This window comes from Talaromyces marneffei, chromosome 6 (assembly GCF_009556855.1).
Source record: "Talaromyces marneffei chromosome 6, complete sequence".
Classification (NCBI taxonomy): domain Eukaryota; kingdom Fungi; phylum Ascomycota; class Eurotiomycetes; order Eurotiales; family Trichocomaceae; genus Talaromyces; species Talaromyces marneffei.
In genome coordinates this window covers 2,558,948-2,577,986 of record NC_072353.1, presented here as the reverse complement: position 1 = coordinate 2,577,986, position 19,039 = coordinate 2,558,948, and the positions used below count along the sequence as shown (strand labels likewise).

Sequence of the window (19,039 nt, the reverse complement as noted above, 5' to 3'; positions counted from 1 at the left end):
CAATAGAAAGAGCGTGAATACAAGCTCAGAAGAGTTTGGCAGCTTAAATATCCATAAAACAGTCATATAGGAATCATTTGCTGTGATATTCATAGCTATACTGCTTGAGAATATGACAAAGAGATTTATTTTGTGATTCAGAGATACTTGCTTGACTCAGATCTGGCTTGACCGTCTAATCTGCGGGTTCATCTAGTCGCTGCTTTATACGGAGTGTGGATTGAAGTCATTGAGTGATCATATGGTTAGAAAGAAGAAACAAATGCGCCATTCTGACTGCTTTCGTATGTGATTATAGGGTGGGAACCAAAGTAGCAAGATCTTTTATAGTGAGATCACTCTTTATAAAGCTCGGGGTGCTTGAAGGCTATAACACAGACGGTTGAGGTTGTACAGGCATCAGGTTGTACAACCCAGAATTCAGAGTTTCCATCAGACGATAATCAAAAATTTACCTTGCAAAAGATATGAAACTATAATCAACAAATGTTACTGCAAAGTAGCCGATCAGGCCAACTACTGTAATACATCTGCTTTCGAGTTTGAGGACTTATCCTTCTCGAACTTCACTGACACTGTTCGCCCTGTTTATTGTGTTTCTTTGAACTGATCTACTGCTGCACCTTTTCAGGACATACGGTTCAGTAACATTGACTTTATAGCGCAAATGGCAGTGCTGCTGGTGTGTATTGGACAACGTCGAAGGGATACCAGGGGCTCAATGTTCGAATTAAGACAAGAAGTTACTGAGCCTGGTTTGGTAGATTATGAACCAAGTTGACCTGGCCACTTTAAAAGGTCTACTCAGCTCTATCCACATTCTTGGAAATGCAGACTGTTCCAAATTCGGCTTCCGCGGGCCTTCAACGGCATGCAACCTTTTTGTACCAGCAGTGAAAAGTTATTTATTTTCTTCATATTCTCAGAATGCTTTAGTAGCTACCTTATTGAGTCTAATTAATATATTTATCTAAGGGGTTCAACTTTGGTACATCATGCTGTCCTCGGCAAAGTTGTCAATCCAAGAATGAGCAGTATATATACCGTAAATCAAAGCTGAAGATGAATAGTTTGGAGCTAGTGGATATGATAAAACATAGGCAAAAATTGATAAAGCCTGGTCGTTCTAGAAAGCCTTACAACTATATGAAAAAAAAGCATCATTCATGGAAGTCTTATGGCAAGTTGAGGTGAGTTAGGGCTATTCTGATATTACCTAAATGGGTTTAGCGGAAATGTATCATCCATAGATTCCATACAAGACTTTTAATTGGTGTGTTGCACGTGACATCATCAGAAAGCTCAGCTAGTAACTAGCCGCAAGGAAGCTTTGTCGGTCTCAAAACAACAGCCCCTTGTCTCAAGACTGCTTTCATTAGTCCAAATATACTTCTGGTTTATTTGGGTCACTATCGCTTACTACTTTCTTTCGATTACTTGTGACTTTTATGCTTAACACCTCACGTTAAAGTCCTCTCTCTACTCGCGCCTCTCGGTCGCAGCCAAACGCCCCTTGCGCGCAAAACGACGTCACCTCAACTTACCGTTTCCTTCGCCCAATAAAAATAATCCTCAAACACCCACAATGGCATCAGAATACGAAAAGAAAACCGTAGCTCAGCTCCAAGAAATACTCAAAGGCCGCGGCCTGACAACCACCGGCAAGAAGGCTGAGCTCATCGCTCGTCTCCAAGAAGCCGATAAAGCAGCAAAACCGACCAATGCCAAACCCGATGCTGCCGCCGAAGATATTATCGACTGGGACGATGAAGCGCCTGCCACCGAAGCACCCTTGAAAGAGAGTACACAAGCCTCGACAGAAGCTGGTGCTGCTACTATTGCTGCCGGTGGCCAGGGACAAGTGCCCAACCCCGTGGCAGTCCCCAACCAGACACTCGGAGAAGATCCCGCAACTGCAACTGATCTCCACGTTGAAGGTGTACCTGAGGAACAGCCTGCGGCGGAAGAGAAGCCCGCAGTCGACTACAGTATTGGACTTCAGCCGACAGAGATGGAGGAAGAATTGAGGAAACGTAAAGCCCGCGCGGAGAAGTTTGGCATCGTTGCCGAAACCGGCTCGGAGGAGACAGAGGCAGAGAAGATTCTTGACCGAGCAAAGCGATTCGGAACGGGGGCATCGAATGATCTAGGCGTGGGTATCAGCCGTTTGGATCAGGCTCTTCCTAATGAGCGAGAACGGAAGCGGATTCGAACAAACGATCGAGGTGGACAGGGAGGCAAGCGACACAGCCATGGCATGCGCAATGGTGGACGTAACCGTCCCCAGAATAACAATCGCAAAGGCACCAACCCAACTGGTCGAAGCAACGCTCCTAAGCCCGTGTTTAGCGACAAGGATAGAGCTGCGGCGGAGGCTAGAAAGAACCGGTTTGCTACGGCTGCGTAATGGCAGTCGCTAATACATTATCTATTCACGCAAATTCAGATTGATCTTCAAAGCTTCGGACAAGAACCGTTGTTATTCTTCTTTACTTGTATTTTAGTGTTTTCTTGAGATAGTACTGGGCGTTCACGGAGGCAAGATATGTATGTGATATGAGTTGAGGTTTGGAGTGTGGTACACATGTTAAACAACAGAGAGGGACGATCTCTTAACCCCCTCTGTGTATTAGTTTATGCAATATCATCTCTATTGTGATATCAAATTCCTGTCTTCTGACCCTCCATTGGATGATAGCAGATCAGGTGACTTTCATCGCATGCGGTGGACTGTCCACAGTCACACCCTCTATGCTCTTGAATGTAGCCTATGTTTTGACACTAATAGCTTTCCGGAGAATATACATCAATCAATAAACGTGGCGCTTTGGCATATTTGAATCAAATCATTATGTCCACCTCGTGCAACCTCTCTTGACGTATTTGTTAATCTGGTGGCGATATGGCACCGCATACGTAGTATATTTCCTCTGAGTGCGTATACTACGTAGTAGACCAGGGAGCCTATCCAAGCCTCGATGATTTAAATCAAGCATCGCAGATTTTACCCATTCGTGCTTTTGCTTTCCTTTTTCCAGGCCTGTCCCCTTTACCTTCTCTGTAGTAGTGCATGTCCGAATGTCGTAGTTACTCTCTGTAATTAGGTAAGTTTGTCAGTCATGACACAAACCCTCGAATCATTTGCAGGTGGATCTAGAACTAAGAGTCGATATCAGGCTACGCGAGGCTCAGCCCGGCTCTGCCCACGCTAATGCATGTTAAGGATCGAATCAGATTTGCATATGCCGATTTGGTGATCTGACTGGCCTAAAGTCAGCCAATCGAAGCCTAGTGACGCGTGGTGGAATTTTGGGTCTTTTTCGACGGGGATATCCGGAAAAGAAGACTGAAAAGTGAAAGCAGCTATCGCGTCCTTATTCGTGATCAGCACATGCCAGAAGCAGCGGGAATAAAAGAACGGGTCGCGGGAAAAGGTTCGGCTCGAAGTTGGTGACAACCAGAACCAGAGAATGATGGACGAATGGGATCTATCCATGGATTCAAGATAATGCTCGCGATATCAACGTTTTGACGTCCGGATCCACGAAATCCTAGAGGATTATGTAACGAGCCATAGTTAACTATAATTAACTAGTTAGTTAACTAACTAGTTATCAAACTGACTGGTCAGACTGATGGCCAGACTGTCAGGACTCAGTAATCGCAGCACTGATAGCATTGACTGTGCAGTCGAAAGCGGGACCGATGTCTAGACCACGTCTCTGACTCGCCGACACTCGTTGCATGAAATTGTCTTCGTTGCATGAATCATTCGTAGTTTCCACTGGCGAGAGAGAACATCCAGTCTGGATGCAAATCTCGGAGTCTCGTGATGGCACATGATCTACATTCATGTACTTCTTTCTTCGGAGGACGCCGTGCTGAAAGGGAAGGAGCGATCAAAACCATCACCTGACCTGCCTTCCTCGTAAGCAACAACCAAACACCACGACTTCTTCCTGTATGCGATAATTTTCCTCCGGTCATTGATCACCAGTAACATCTTGTTGGGACTATTCTTAGCAGTGCCATATGCAACTAACTGCTGCTCCATTCCAGGTGCAACTCTATACATCGCACTAAATCTCCAACTTGACTTCTCACTCGACATTTGATCTGCTGAATCCTTCTCCACCCGCGCCGTGCACAGAACCTGGCCTTCAACGCCACTTCAAAACGCCACTTATTGCTCTCCTATCACATCCCAGATCCCACCTAGAAAATTTGATTTTCCTTCGCAGATTTTCTCGACGGCCCGCTAAGTCTGATTCCACTCTCTGTCCCGTTTCCTACATCCCTCCAACAGGACACTTTAGATGCTTAGTCTCGAGACGAGTGGGGCCTAGTTGTTCGACTACTCTCTACGGACAAACTAATCCAACCAACGAGCACTGTCAATAACTTCCATTCTGGCCTGCAGCCTGTGAGAAAACACACTCGTGCTTTTTAACCGCCCATTGCTCACGGTCCAAGATGCGCGCCGCTTTCGGTGCTGATGACTCGTCGGTATAATAGTGTCCTAGCTTGTTTGGCAATATAATGAGAAAGCTACTCAGGACGCACGCATATGCACATCCTATTAACTTGATAGGAAACCCCGTCGATCGCTCAAGTCTTCCTTGTGTCTTTCTTTGCATGCTGATGGGACACTATTGCCGTCTTATTTAGTTCGATTGCCGGAAACAAAGCCCCCTGCACAAAAGTCAATATAACCCTGGAGTCAGCAGCCGACGCGTATGGGAATATTCTTTTTCATTTCCTTCCTAGCACCGATCTTTCTTTCTCGCTCGAACTCACTGCCAACTCAGAGGGATTTTCATGCTAGAGAGAATAAGATTTTCACATACTAAGCTGAGTTCGAGTGACGTGTCAATCCTCTGTCTTGTTCTATGCACTAGCCTCGCCCTGCACTAGCCACGATTCGCTGATGTGAAGAGTAGGCCGGTCCGAAAGTGTGGCGGAGTCTGCAGGAACAATTGTATGCCCTGCTCTTGATATATACAATATGAAGCGCAGTACTAATGATGACATAGTAAAGTTGGGCCTAAAATAAATTTTGAGCGGTCAGGGAATCATACTTATAAACGTCATTCCTTAAAAATCTGGTGTTGCTGCTTAGGTCAACCCATCCACATATACACCGTTAAAGACTATCGTGAACTCTACCTAGGTATAGTTCATATACACAGATCGGTTTGCCGTGATGATACCGCAAAATATCAACTTCTAATTCGAAATCGACATTAATGAGGCTATCTGGCCTGGCGCTAGAACTCCGATCATCGTCGCACAATGTCTTCATACAGAACAGATCGCGTTCGGGCAGGGAGATTGCCCGAATCAAGGCCAGTGGACGATGTCGTGATTTCGCCACATAACGGAAACCAAGTAATTGGCCATTTTGGATATACGCCTTCCAGATCTCACCTCCCAACATCAGTGGCCTCAACCTCGGAACGCAGGATTCAATCTCGATTAACTGTGCGGGAAGAAGACCAGGAGATAATCCCTCCAATGTCGAAAACGTCAAGGTCCCTATCTCACGACGATGCTGTACGCCCATCAGGGCTACCACGACTGACTGGTAATAGTGCGTCTTATAGGTGTCCTTCGGCACCTTCAATACCCACTATTCGCTCAGATCTGCCACCGCCGTCATCTGGTACCACTAAAGTGAGAACTAGGGATCCCATTACTTCTACCACGGATAGATCGAAAATCATCAGTGATCGTCCACGGAAAGTTCTTCGCCGGAAAGCAAACTTTAGGAGACAAGAACTAGACAACGAGACAGTGGTTGATCGGCCGATTCTCGACACTAGTGTAAAGGACGTTTTGACGATGACAGCTCCGTCTCAACCAGAACATGATTTTAGTTCCCCCGTGCAGGATGTCCCACGTCAAGGAAATCCTTCTACTGTCACAACAAGACTACCAAGAACGAACACTCCCAAGGCGACAGAGAATGGCCAAGCCCAACAGATACCCAAAGAATTTATTGGACTCCGCACTGTGATCAATACAAGCAATCTTCCCCCTCCCCCAACTCCCATCTTTGCCTCTGCCAGCACCCCTTCGACTCGCTATTCAGAGTCTCCCGGTATGTGGAGCAGTCGAGGCTCTACTCCAACTTCTCTGTCGTCTTACTCTCCCGGCATCACCCAACCTGCGAATTACAGGTTCAAACAACAGAGTCCGGTTTCACTACGCCAGACCGCCGGGCTCCGAATGATAACAACACCTGTATCGCAGACAGACCCTGACGAGCCCACCATGCTAGGTCCGATAGCTACCGATAATTATGCAAGATCTGCACATGCTGAGATTCCCCCAATGCAGAAGACTAACGAAGTATTGGTCCCTACAACAATACCCTCACCCGAACAACCACAACCTACTCAAACTTCGCGGAACAATAGCTATGGTGAACAACAGCATGATATCACTAAGCCACCAGTCTCGAAAACCACCTTGCTAGCCTCGCCTGACATGGGAAGCATCGGTTCAATCAGACCTCGAAGACCAAGCCGCGACGGGACCGATAAGTTAGAACAGGCTGTTTCTCCAGTGATTCGGAGCAATTTACCTGCCCTCAGGACAAATGCGACTCATACACGTCGAAAATCTGCAGACAAAGCGAACTCTCCGGAGTTGTTGCGTGTGACCCCAATTAGATCAGCTGCCACTTCTGTGGAATCTCTTCAGTCCAATGTTTCAAACCGTATTCCTTCGCGCAGTGACACAACACCCCAGATTCCTCGGAAAGCTACACGGACACTGGTCAAGCCCCCAAAAGAGCTCAAAGCTCCTGCGAACCCAACTTCATCAAGCAAGTTTAGTCTTTTCAGCAAAAAATCAAAAAATGATCTTGCTGCTTCCCAATCAAACGCGTCAGAAAAAGCTTCTCGCAAGGGACCAGCAGCTGGAACTGGTCACGAAGGTTACGGCAGGTATGGTCATCGAGGACGCAAACCGAGCGTCAGCGGGAGCAGCAACGGCAGCAGGGCACGATCAACGAGTACCAGTGGCGGTGGATCAGTTGCCAGCAGCAAGGGTTCTGCCCGTCACGATGCAGGAATCGATGACTTTCTTCGTGAACGACTTGAACCAGTCGTCATCAATGGAGGTGGAAAGAATCGTGGTGAGCTTTTCCGAACACAGAGCGGTCATAGTTTGAGCACGCTGAGCGTCACGTCCGCATCCGTTTCTTCAACAGTCAATGGTGGACCTATAATGGGAGGGTACTCATCCGAGTCTCTGAGTTCAATGATCGATCAAAACAAACACGGCGCTAGAACTTTTAGTTCAGATACTAGTATTCCCTCTCAAGTTAGCAAGCAACGCGTTAAACCGAAAATCACACGAAACGAGTCTGCACCTGCTCAAATCTCAAGTCCTGACAGCAACAGAAGTTTATCTGTCACGCGAGGAAACTCCCGAGCAAGCGAAGACTCAAACTTCTCTGCTCTACCGCAAATCAGTAAAGTCGCTTCCAAATCAGAGAGCATTAATTCAACAAAGCCTGCAGCAACAAAACCTAGTCGGAGATGGAACTTCTTCCATAGGAGCCAGAAGAACGAAACGAAACAGAAAGCTCCAGTACCTGACAGGAGCATAGTCGTTGAAGCTCAGCTTCATGCACAAGTTGCTACCGTTCCCAAATCTCGACCTATCGCTCATTACGCACTTCTTGACGCCGATTCGGACTCTTTGGAAGATATTATGCATCGCGTGGAGGAATCACCTCCAAGTGATGATGAGGCCTTTTTGCAACTCCAGCACGGTCCTAAAACCGAACCATCTTTGACTGCACGCCATGGAACCAGTGTTTTACTTCCGTCTCCTCCTGCTATCTGGAAGGAGTTCAATTCAGAGCGCCCAAGTCCTCCACGGAATAGACCAGCCAGTCCAAAGGTTTTCTTTCAGAAGGAGAACGACACTGAAAGCCCAGAGAAGGAGGGGAAGAGGCATAGCAGACTTGCACCAGTTGGGCGTATACCACGTGTTGTTTCGAGAAGAGACCGGGATCATAAGCCGCCTCCTCAGTCATACTCGCGGCCTTTTAGTCGAGATGAGGCGCCTTCTCTGACTATTACGGCTGGTTCTCAGGCAAACGTTCAGAATTCCTTCGGCAGATCGAAGTTCGGTGTCGAGACAAATCCTCTTCTACAGGGACCATTCTATACGGTTCCTGGTGCCTCAGGACCTTTCAGCGCTTCAGCAGTGAGTGAAAGTGCGAAATTCATGTCAAGTGCATATGCAGCCAATGAGTTTTTGCGATTCTCTCCTCGAAAGCCATCAGAAGTCTCTAGCTCTACATCCGAAGGAGATTCCATTCTTGCGACTGTAGCTGCAATGGGTCTGAAACCCAACGGCACTACGGAGGAAGAGGAGATATGGACTGAGTACGATGATCTTGTCGATACCATGTTAACATCCAACAAGGATACGGTGTCAAAGCTCAAGAAAATAGGATCATTCGAACTGGCAAAGAAGGCAAGCAAAACTCTACAAGCGGAGATTAGTGCGTCAGATGTCAATCAAGGAGTTTCCACCGCTTCGGACACTCTCATTCTTGCCGATGCTACGTCACCTGCCCGGTTGAGCGACTCATCAGTACGTCTACGACGTTCCCAGATTGCCGCTGCATTGCACACGTCCATAGCCCCGTCGCCACAGGTCTCTTATAGTGAGCTCATTTCTGGCTATTCGGAACGAAACAAGAGCCTCTCTGACTTTGTTCCACCGGATAGTCCTTCAAAGCCGTCACAGGAAGACAACAAACCACAGCTAGAAGAGATTCAGTCCTCAACACCAACTAACACTCCTGACTTTGAGACGACTCGTCGGCGGAATACAATGCTGTTTGACATGGCTGAAAGGATGCGCGAGGGAGCAGCAGCACAAACTAACCTCAGGTCCGCTTCTCTTATGACCAGCAGGTGGCTTTCTTTTGGTCGGGTACTCTTCAGTCCAGCTCATAACCGAATTCAAAAGAGTGAATCAGAGTGTATTTTGATTCTTGATGGCTTGGGCAATGACGATTGGTCCTACTACTGCGCACTGACATATCCTAACGCCAACATCTACAACTTGAGCATACGTTCTGGATCATCTTCGTCTTCACCTCATCCAGATGCTTGGAAGCCACCATCTAACCATCATCTTGTCCGCCATATTATTAACGGCACTGCATTTCCATTTCCCAAAGGGTTCTTCTCAGCCTGTGTTCTCAGGTTTCCTGCGGCGTCTTCTGAAGGCAGGCAAAGACATATCCTCTCCGAATGCAAGAGGGTCCTTCGACCTGGCGGTTACCTGGAATTGAGTATTTTGGATCTGGACCTCGTGAATGTGGGTAGCAAGACACGAAAAGCAGCGAGGGGCCTCAAGGAGAAGATTTACGTCGCAGACCCAGATATCAGCCTCAAGCCTGCAAGCGATAATATTCAGCGGCTGTTGGGAATCTGTGGCTACGATAATTTGAACAGATGCATGGTCAGCATTCCAGTAACTGGGATGATTGGAGGTTCAACCGGCTCCTCGAACTCCAACAATACATTATCCGATATTCCCAGCGCAGGGACTGGTCTCTCCTCCCAACCATCCCTGACGACGAACTTATCGCAGCCTCATGCGAGAACACCTTCAGACGATGCAGAGCCCTCTCTCGGTGACTTGCTTTCGGATCCATCTCCTTCTGCTACGAACGATGAATCGATCACCAAGGTGGTCGCTAGAGTGGGGCGATGGTGGTATACACGATGCTACGAGATTCCAGTCCTTTCTGACCCGACTACTGACCAGAGTATCTGGTCTGAACGGCGGCTATTGCGAGAATGCCAAAAGCAAGGTACCGGTTTCAGGTTACTAATTGCTTACGCTCAAAAACCGAGCGAGAAACGAAGGACAGTCAGTCTGTAACGGTCATTTTCTACATTTCAGATTCAACAACTACGGTTCAACGTTTTCAACTTTGTCTGTTTATTTCGGACATTACGAGAAAGACGAATTTTTTTTTCATGACACCAACGATTGACGACACAATACCTATTACATTATGCTTAATCTCATGAATTTATGATGATGATTATGACTTTTTCTTATTCGGTCGCCATATACCGGTCCGATACCGGCCCCATATTTATCTCTTCTGAGGCCTATATGAAACTATACATATAAGACGCATCATGGACCTCGCGGTCCAATCCTTCATGTTTGCATGGTGGCTGCTATGAGCGAGTTACATTTGAATTTTTTTGCATGTGATTTCTCTTCTATTTCAGATACCAACCTTTCCTCTTCTTTTCATCCTGGTGATTCCTTTTTAATACCTTACCCCCTTTTCTTCTTGATTCCATGTTTATATAGTTTTTTTTCCCTATTTCTCGCTAGGTGACCTATTGTCTTTCATATCGTACCTTGTTACTCCTTGAGGAAGTCTGTTCAGGCGGGTCTATGGATGGATTGATACTGGGTACTTAGCCTAAGTTTTAGGTAGGTAGTTTAGCTGGATTTAATACATTTTGGATATTATTTGAATTTGCCTACAATACAGCAACTAAAAGATTCACTATTAATTTAGTTGTAGGTTGTATTTATGAGTAGTCTCCCTTGGTCATTATATGAGTCAAGTGTCAACTGTTATTTGTTTAGTATGCAAAATGGGTGTCAGGCAGAGAAAAGGTAGTAAAAATACATGAGCCGGCAGGAAATGTTAGTTCATACCCTAAGTCCTGGGTTATGAGGGAAAGTAAAGTGAAATGGGTTGATTACTCGGTGTGGGTGCATCTGTCTAGATTCAATAACCAAAGACTTATTTTCCGACTTTCGATTTCTTCTTCGGTCTCTCTTCTTCCTCTTCTTCATCCATCTCATCATCAACTGCATCGTCGTCGTCCGCATCATCCATTTCGGCATCGCTACCGCTTCCACTGCCGCTACTTTCGTGTGCAGAGTCATATTCTTCAGCGACGTCGGAGTCTGAGTCTGCTTGGAAGTCTTCATCGACAGACTCCTCGTCTTCGTCGGCTGAACCGCGGTCTGGACGGACGTCGTCGTCGCTGGATAGGTCGTCGTTTTCAAGGGCTGCTTTGATGAGGGCTGCCGACTAGAGGAAGTTAGATATGTTGAATAACAAGGTAGGGAAAGGAGTACTCACGTCATCGACCATTTCATTCTTGATACGAATATTCTTGGCTTTGAAGAACTCCTCAAGGGGCTGTTGTTCCTCGCTGTATTGACAAGATTAGTTAACGAAGCACAAAAGTGGGAAGCATGGATGAATACCGGTTGATATTGCTGAACTGGTGCTCTCCCAATCCTCCCTTCAAGCTGACTGTGATATCAAATGTTCTGCTGGCAGAAATCGCTCCACCAACACGGGACATAGTAACCACTGAAATATTTTCGATCTGGACGTATGTCGCAGGCTTCGGTACGAACATAAGACTTTTATCCAAGAAATACAAAAGACCTTCGTTTGCTTTGATTGAGCACTTGACTCCGCTGTGGCCGTGGTGGCTGACAAAGTCCTTCGATGGCATAATAACTTTCTTTCCTGACAAGCCGCGGAAGATCTTTGTGATGACTTGGTGAATGGGCTCTTCGTATCGTGGCTCTAGCTTGTCCTTGTAGCGCTCCCGTAAAAGTTCTCTGTAGATGATTGTAAGCTCGGATGATTTCGCTTATCCATAGATTGTGAGTACATACTCTGTCATGTTCAACTCTATGCTGACTTCCTCATCCAACTTCAACTGCATAACCAAAAAGGGGTATCTTGTTTGACCCTGACGAAGGGGTGGATCCAACCCGAGAACGATCAATGTGTGCATTTCGTCGTTCTTAGGCAGCAAGAAGAATTTCTTTATCGAGGAGTATTGAATCTTGTAGTCGTAGGTCTTACCACGCAAACGGAACGATGCCTCATACATATCAATATCGAATCGACCTCTGTTTGAGAGAGTAATTAGCGCATATTCCCAACAGACGAGAAACAATAGTTGCATACCTAGGCGTAAGATGTAGGACATCCAAGAACGTGGCGTATGTGTCTCCCGCAACATCTCCAATCTCGGCCTTGTCCATGAGCGTCTCGTAGAAGAGATTAGCGGCGTTTTGTTCTTCGAGTTCCTCCCCTTCGGCCTCGCCTTCTTCTTCGCTTCCTTCCTTCTTAACTCCGTCGCCCTCGGCCTTCTCCTTCTTGAGCGCAGTACCAGGAATGTAGAATCGCATCTCGACTAACTCATCAGGACCAGCGGCAGCCTTTCGCCCGCGATTTTTGGTGCTTCCCTCGATATGGCCATTGGCCTTTTCATCTGCCGGCAACGCGAACTCTACGGCGACTTCATTTTTACCCGCCAGGTTTGTGTTGGAAATTTCGGAGTAAGGAATTTCGAAAGCGGGACGGTTTTGAACGTTGAAAGCGAGTTCAGCCTTGGTGAATTCTGCTTTTCCCCAGTTCCATCCTCTGATAGCATGTTCTCGTTGTTCGATGGCAACACCGTACCAGACTTTGAATGCTTTGCTCAATCGCTCGAAGTCCTGCGAGATGAACAATTAGTGACGAAATCAAAATATGGAACCCCGTACTGAGTACGCCTACCTCTTGATCGAATCCATCGAGTTGAATGACACCTGATGTTCGCGATAAGATCTTCAACTCAAAACCTTTGGCAGCTCGACTCCATTGTGCAGCTCCAATGTTGCTGCTGTCCAAAGTGAATGTGTCTCCCCCGCCTGATGGTCGCCAGCCCATACCACTCTCTGCAAGTTTGCATTTGCCAGGCTGCTTGGACAGATCGAGATAGATGTTTTCGAAGCTCTCCCTACACAGTATGTGTTAGCTTCAAGCGTTGGTCAAGCGATGGGGGAAAAATGAGCTCACATATTGGAGGTGCGCCGAAGCAACGAATTCGAATTGCTTTGCTAGTCCAAACAGTCCAAAAAAGTGGAGATGCGCTGGCAAGTTGCCTGGAATCTATTTGAAGTTGAGTGGCGTTCGATGGAGTGAAGTAGCTTTGTCGTTGGAAAGTGTGAGCTCGAAGTGATATGCAAAAGCTCTTTTCCTCCGAACGTCTGCACGCGCCATCCGCAAGACGCGGCGCGGCGACACCACTTTAACTTCCCAAAGAGGTTACGCCTGCCAAGACTGTTTGTCAAGTCACATGACCCCGGCACCTCACAATTTGGACTAACCATATCTGTATTAGTAGCAGTGTCTTCTACTTCTAGTTACTTCAAGTCTTCAACTCCACGATCTCCTGCTGAATCTGAGAATATGGCCATCATCCGATAGGCGAGATTGTGGTGCCAATCATGATTTCGATGCTTACGCTCTCTTTTATTGATCGTCACGGGCCACCATGCGAGGCCCACAACTAGAGACGATGTGCTGATGATCCGATACCTTTGCTGTGTCAGAGTGCAACCATTAGTCAACTGAGTTACAGATTTTACAAAGAGACGCGACGATATATATGGCACAGCTAGTGATATCAGCAGCTTTTTGCCCCGATTAGTACTTTACAGTAAGGATGCATGAAATAAGGAATTGGCTTCAAAGTCGTCTTTTCGAATTCATGAAATGGTCGCGATACTCGCACGTTTCAACTCGATGTGCTCCGGGTTATGCGGTTATAACATGAGGGTTCTAAAAGAACCATCAACAGCTCCATCTTAATGAATGAAAAGACGATGTCATTGAACCGAATATTGCCCGACGACTGCCTCGACTTTCCCGAGTTTCGGAAGGACAGGTTTTCATAGCGACAGTGTTCTCAGACTATGGTCTCGTCGAACCAAGCACAACCTTGCCGAATATCTGAGCCACCTGTTCACATGGTCAGTCTGAAGCATCTGCCACCAGTGGACCAACAAAGAGCTTTGTAATCGACTCGTGCATCTCTTGGATGGCCTTTATATTCCGAGTTTTAGATCTTGCCCGACATGGCCGACGGATTAGAACCGAATGATGCACCGGCACCCTTAGACAAGTATTTGAAACGGTATCAATAATCAAAAGTCGTAGTCATATGTAGTAGTACGTAACTTAAGTTAAGTTACCAGGTTGCCGAACCGTTGATATCATGGCTGAAAGCCTCGGCACCCGACAGAGTACGTACTATGTACTGTTTAAATACGAAATCTGTGGTCCATAAATACAATAATATTATTGTAAATATTGTAACAAAATTACGGCCTGTGGGTTTTGTCTGTCTATCTCGGCACAGTGGGGCCTCGTCTGCACTTCTGATAGGCAAAAAGGCTCCGTGTCTTGAAACGGCACGGTATCAAAACAGGCCGGCGCGCATTAGTCGCGAGTCTGATTGGGCCGGACTCGGGCTGCAATCTTATTTATTCAGCCAGAGATCGAACTAGTGACTTGGCTAGTACGCACTTGTACTACGGTAGTACGCAATTACTGAGCCACCGTGGGTCACTCTAAGTCACTCCCGTTCGGTGCAAGTCTGGGTCAGGGACACCACGGGAAGGTCATCCATTCTTTCGTTTGACATTCCCCTTCACCAAATCTTCCCTATTGATCCCATTCCACCCTTTCAGGCTTCAGGATCCTGGCTATTGCCAACTTCAGTCCCCTGTTGACCATGTCATTCGCTTAATTGATTATTCTCGCTTTTTTTTTTCTCTTTCTCTCTTTTGATTTACAAAGCCTATTCGGATTGTTTGTTTTTACCAACTACACCACGTTCTCTTCAAATCACGTTACGCCCTCAAACTCGTCTTAATACCAACAATCACACCACTCTTTCCTTCATTCAATTTCGAGAATTCCAGGATAATCGCCTAATCAAGTGCGGTGGATAGTCGTCGCTGCCACAGTCCAAAATAGTAACAGCCTCACGCATTTTTCAGATCGCCTCCCGCCTCGTTCTAATAACATTCCTCACGTCCTCGCGTTCGGCAAGCCGTTACCACAAAAGACACTGAGGCCTCCTCCTCCCTTGGCACTTCCCCGTTTACGATATTGAGATTAAATCGAAAAGACAAGCTATCCTCGTGGATTGGAAAACAGGTGCTTCGTAATCCGTCGTCGCAACCTACACAATGAGGGCTTCCTCGCTGTCTAGGCCTGCGACGGCAGTTGCGGTATCTGCTCTTTTCAGCACTTGGCAGTTGCCGACCGCCAATGCATTCACAGCTACACCCGTATCACTGCCTAATTTAGATTTATCGCCATTAGGACGAGTCGCGCTTACCGGTAACTTCGACTCGATATCAATTTACTCATATTTAGAAGAAAAGGAGTCGGCTCCTTCGACCAATGGCTGTCAATCACTACTCACAACTCTACCCAATGGGGACATCACGACATTATTGTCTGCCGACGCGGATATTCTGGCCATGTGCTCGTGGACGCGTAAGGATGGCAGTTTCGAAGGCATTGTTGTTGGAGGTAATTTCACAAGCTTAGGAGGCATTAAAGCACAAGGCCTGGCGTTGTATGACCCAACATTAAACAGTGTGCGGAATATTTCTGGGCTGTCCGGTGTTGTGCAAGCTTTATTGTGTGACCAGGACTCCGACTCAGTCTATGTTGGTGGTAACTACATGGTTGAAAACTCGACAAACGCAATGATCTGGAATGGTGCCACCGGTTGGCAAGCGCTTCCTTTCGGAGGATTCAATGGTCCGATTTCGTCGATCGTCAAGAACTCGGAAGGACATATCATTTTCGGCGGAAAGTTTGATGGCTTAGGAAATGTATCAACTTCAGCCGCCACGAACAGCTCTCAGGTGGTGAACTTATCCACGGCCAAAATCACGAGCGACGCCCAAACAAGTCTATCTGGCTTTATCGACCCTCGCAATATCATTTGCAAATCAGACGACGCAGATAGCTCAGGCAGCACGTGGTTACTCGCAGACTACTCCCCTGGTTTTTGGCAGGCACAGATGGGCTTCACTTTCTACCCAAGCAAGATTCGCTTATCCAACACCCATTACCAGGGACGAGGCACTCAGTCCTTCCGTTTTCAAGCTTTGCCGGATACAGGCATCATGAACCTGACCTACATAGATCCTTCAACTGGCCAAAGGGCATTCTGCGACTCTGAATGTCCTCTTTCAAACGACACTTCTGAGCCTTATCGCGATTTCGAATTGGTCAACCCCGTGGGTATGTCTGGGTTTATGATCCAAGTGCTGAGTTGGTATGGTCAGGGTGCTGGTCTTGACGGGATTGAAATCTTCCAATCTCAGGTATTCACCTATGCTGTCAACGACTTCAATGAGCCGGCATGCACAGGAATCAAGTTTCCGGCAACCTCCACCACAACGGGTAACTGGACGGTGACATCCGCTGGCGCCTCATCCGATTATATGATTGCCGATGCCTCCCAGTCTGATGTCTCAATTACCTTCAAGCCAGATATTCCTCAATCTGGCAACTACTCAGTCCTTCTGTACACCCCTGGCTGTTCAGATGCGGGCTCTTGTTCATCTCGGGGCATTGTCAACGTTTCAGCAACTTTCAGATCAACAGAGCCAAAGGCGACCCTCGACACGTCGATAATATATCAGACTAATAATTTTGAGAAGTACGACACCATCTATTCCGGTTATATTGAAGCGAATAGCGACAGTTTCCGGTCGGAGATTACCGTCACCCCAATCGCAGGACAAGGCAATATTCAAATTGTGGCATCCCGTGTAGGTTTCCACTTGTTGGGCTCTACTAGTACAGGGGGTTTGAATGGTCTCTTTGACTACGACCCCTCAAATGTGACGAATACCGAATTCTCGACCAACAGTATCGACAGCATTGGATCCAATCTAGACAATGGAGCGACTATCTACAGCCTGGTTCAATCTGGAGATGTAACATACGCAGCAGGAAACTTTTCCCACCCTTCCTTGAACAACATCCTATCGTTCACTGCTAGCGGCAATGCTACTTCCCTCGGCGATGGTGGTTTGAATTCTTATGTGAAGTCCTTACTCCTGCTTGACAGCACTCTTTATGCGGCAGGAAACTTCACAAACACCGCTCAAGGTAGTGCGCGAGGTTTCAATCACGTTGCAGCCTATTCTACATCTAGCAAAACCTGGTCTCCACTTGGAGCAGGTGTAAATGGGCCTGTTAATTCCATCTTGACATTCCCCATCAACTCAACAAATGGAACGACTGAGATAACAGTGGCACTTAGCGGCTCTTTTGATGAAATCTTAGCATTTGGATCTTTTGCGTCTATCAAGACATCGGGCTTTGCTGTTTGGGTTCCATCTGAGAATAACTGGCTACAGAACCTGAATGTTAATGTGATGGCCTACTCTGGTCAGTTAACGGCAACTGTCGGTGTTGGAAATAACACCACGATCCTTGCCGGGTCTCTTATATCTAATGGCATATCTGCTAGAGGTGCCGTATCTCTGACAAATTCCGACGGTCTAGCAATCCAGCCCCTTCCCGTGAACATTCAAGAAGCAAAGTCCAGTAGCTCAACTTCAAAACGGGATTCAGTGGCGCAAAATGTATCTGAAGTCCTTGTGGGCTACTTTGATACCAGCAACAGGCGGAATCTCACTATTCTAGGTGGACAATTTACTGCCACAGCTACTGACGGCACCACTGTCCAGAATCTTATTTTCCTGGACGGCTCCAAGAACGATACTGTGACAGGTCTCCCGTCTGGGGTAGACAGCAACTCGACCTTCACAACTCTAGCAGTTTACAAAGACACTTTATTCGCGGGCGGTGCAGTTACTGGTAGTGCCGGATCATCGACTCTCAATGGCTTTGTAGCTTACAATCTCTCTACGCCAGGATTTGCTTCTCCACAGCCGCCGGCATTGACTGGAAAAAATGTTGTTGCGAACAGTATTGTTGTTCGCCCTAGTTCGACTGAAGTCTACTTCGGCGGTGTCTTTGACGCCGCTGGTGCTTTACCATGCCCAGCGGTATGTGTATGGGATACATCTGATGGCCAATGGAGTCGACCTGGCGTGGATATGCAAGGCTCTGTGACTTCTCTTCAATGGGCCAGTGACAACCAGTTGATCGCTGCTGGTAATCTTACCGTTGGTAGCAACCAAACAATGGTTGCAACATACGACACTAGCTCCCAAAAGTGGGCTTCCGTCGAGGGCGCCTCGCCATCCGAGATTCCTGGTGCGATCAGCGCATTCGGTCCTGCTGCTACAGACATGTCGTCGTATTGGATAGCTGGACAAGACTCCAACGGTTCGACTTTTTTGATGGAATACGATGGTTCCAAGTTCAACAGTGCCGGACAGCTTTTCGGCGCATCTACTACCATCCTTGGTTTACAAGTCGTGGGCCTCAGCACCAATCATAAAAACACTGATTTATTAAACGATGACCAGGTTCTCCTCATCACTGGCCAGTTGGTCATTCCCCATTTTGGAAATGCCTCCGCCGCTCTGTACAATGGCACTGCGTTGACCCCTTTCATTCTTTCGTCAACTGCACGTGGAGAAGCAGGAACTATTCGAGGGATGTTTACAGAGAAGCAGAATACATTCAGCGGTAAAAGTAAGTTTCATCATTTCCCAGCCACTGTCTCTTCTCAGTCATGATACTAATCAATGCGAATAGAATCTCCACGTCTCTCGGCAGGACTTGTTGTCCTTATTTCCTTTTGCATTGCCCTTGGATGTGTCTTCTTGATCGTTGCATTGGGTATCATCCTCAGCAGAGTGCAACGATATCGACAAGGATATGTGCAGGCGCCGACTGCATTCCAAACAGATCGACCAACCAGCATGCGAAGGGTACCTCCAGAATACCTTCTCGACTCGCTAAGGCAACGCCATTCCGGTGTTCCTACACTATGAAACCCGCCTCTCTTTTTCACTTTTTACCGCCGTTTCTGTGAATAGCGAGTGCAAGTCTCACTCCGCTTGTCATTTTAATCTCTTTTCATCTAGCGTTTGACAATGTTGTCCGCTGAAATTTATACCCTGCTATTGTTGAGTGATTCCATTCCCAGGAATTTGGTTTATCGGGCTCTCTCTGTGAATAATGCTCGATCGTCTCTTGTTAATTTCCGAGTTTTGCCAT

At 47.0% G+C, this 19,039-nt stretch overlaps 4 protein-coding genes across 4 annotated transcripts; 3 read left to right on the top strand and 1 right to left on the bottom strand.

Annotated features, from left to right (window-relative positions):
* Nucleotides 1-1,585: 1,585 nt before the first annotated feature.
* Nucleotides 1,586-2,407, top strand: EYB26_008430 (uncharacterized protein; the record flags this gene model as incomplete). Its single annotated transcript, XM_054267683.1, has 1 exon — nucleotides 1,586-2,407. One exon carries the CDS (start codon nucleotides 1,586-1,588, stop codon nucleotides 2,405-2,407), a length of 822 nt encoding a protein of 273 aa, XP_054123658.1.
* Nucleotides 2,408-5,292: 2,885 nt separating this feature from the next.
* EYB26_008429 (uncharacterized protein) lies at nucleotides 5,293-9,921 on the top strand (the record flags this gene model as incomplete). Its single annotated transcript, XM_054267682.1, has 1 exon — nucleotides 5,293-9,921. One exon carries the CDS (start codon nucleotides 5,293-5,295, stop codon nucleotides 9,919-9,921), a length of 4,629 nt encoding a protein of 1,542 aa, XP_054123657.1.
* An 892-nt stretch (nucleotides 9,922-10,813) lies between these two features.
* On the bottom strand, nucleotides 10,814-13,197 carry EYB26_008428 (uncharacterized protein; the record flags this gene model as incomplete). The annotated part of the gene is made up of 8 exons (XM_054267681.1): nucleotides 10,814-11,107; nucleotides 11,159-11,231; nucleotides 11,287-11,652; nucleotides 11,710-11,949; nucleotides 12,008-12,540; nucleotides 12,602-12,824; nucleotides 12,884-12,924; nucleotides 13,195-13,197. The coding sequence occupies 8 exons, from the start codon at nucleotides 13,195-13,197 to the stop codon at nucleotides 10,814-10,816; spliced, it is 1,773 nt and encodes a 590-aa protein (XP_054123656.1).
* A 1,866-nt stretch (nucleotides 13,198-15,063) lies between these two features.
* EYB26_008427 (uncharacterized protein) lies at nucleotides 15,064-18,813 on the top strand (the record flags this gene model as incomplete). The annotated part of the gene is made up of 2 exons (XM_054267680.1): nucleotides 15,064-18,511; nucleotides 18,575-18,813. The coding sequence occupies 2 exons, from the start codon at nucleotides 15,064-15,066 to the stop codon at nucleotides 18,811-18,813; spliced, it is 3,687 nt and encodes a 1,228-aa protein (XP_054123655.1).
* Between the last annotated feature and the right edge of the window lie 226 nt (nucleotides 18,814-19,039).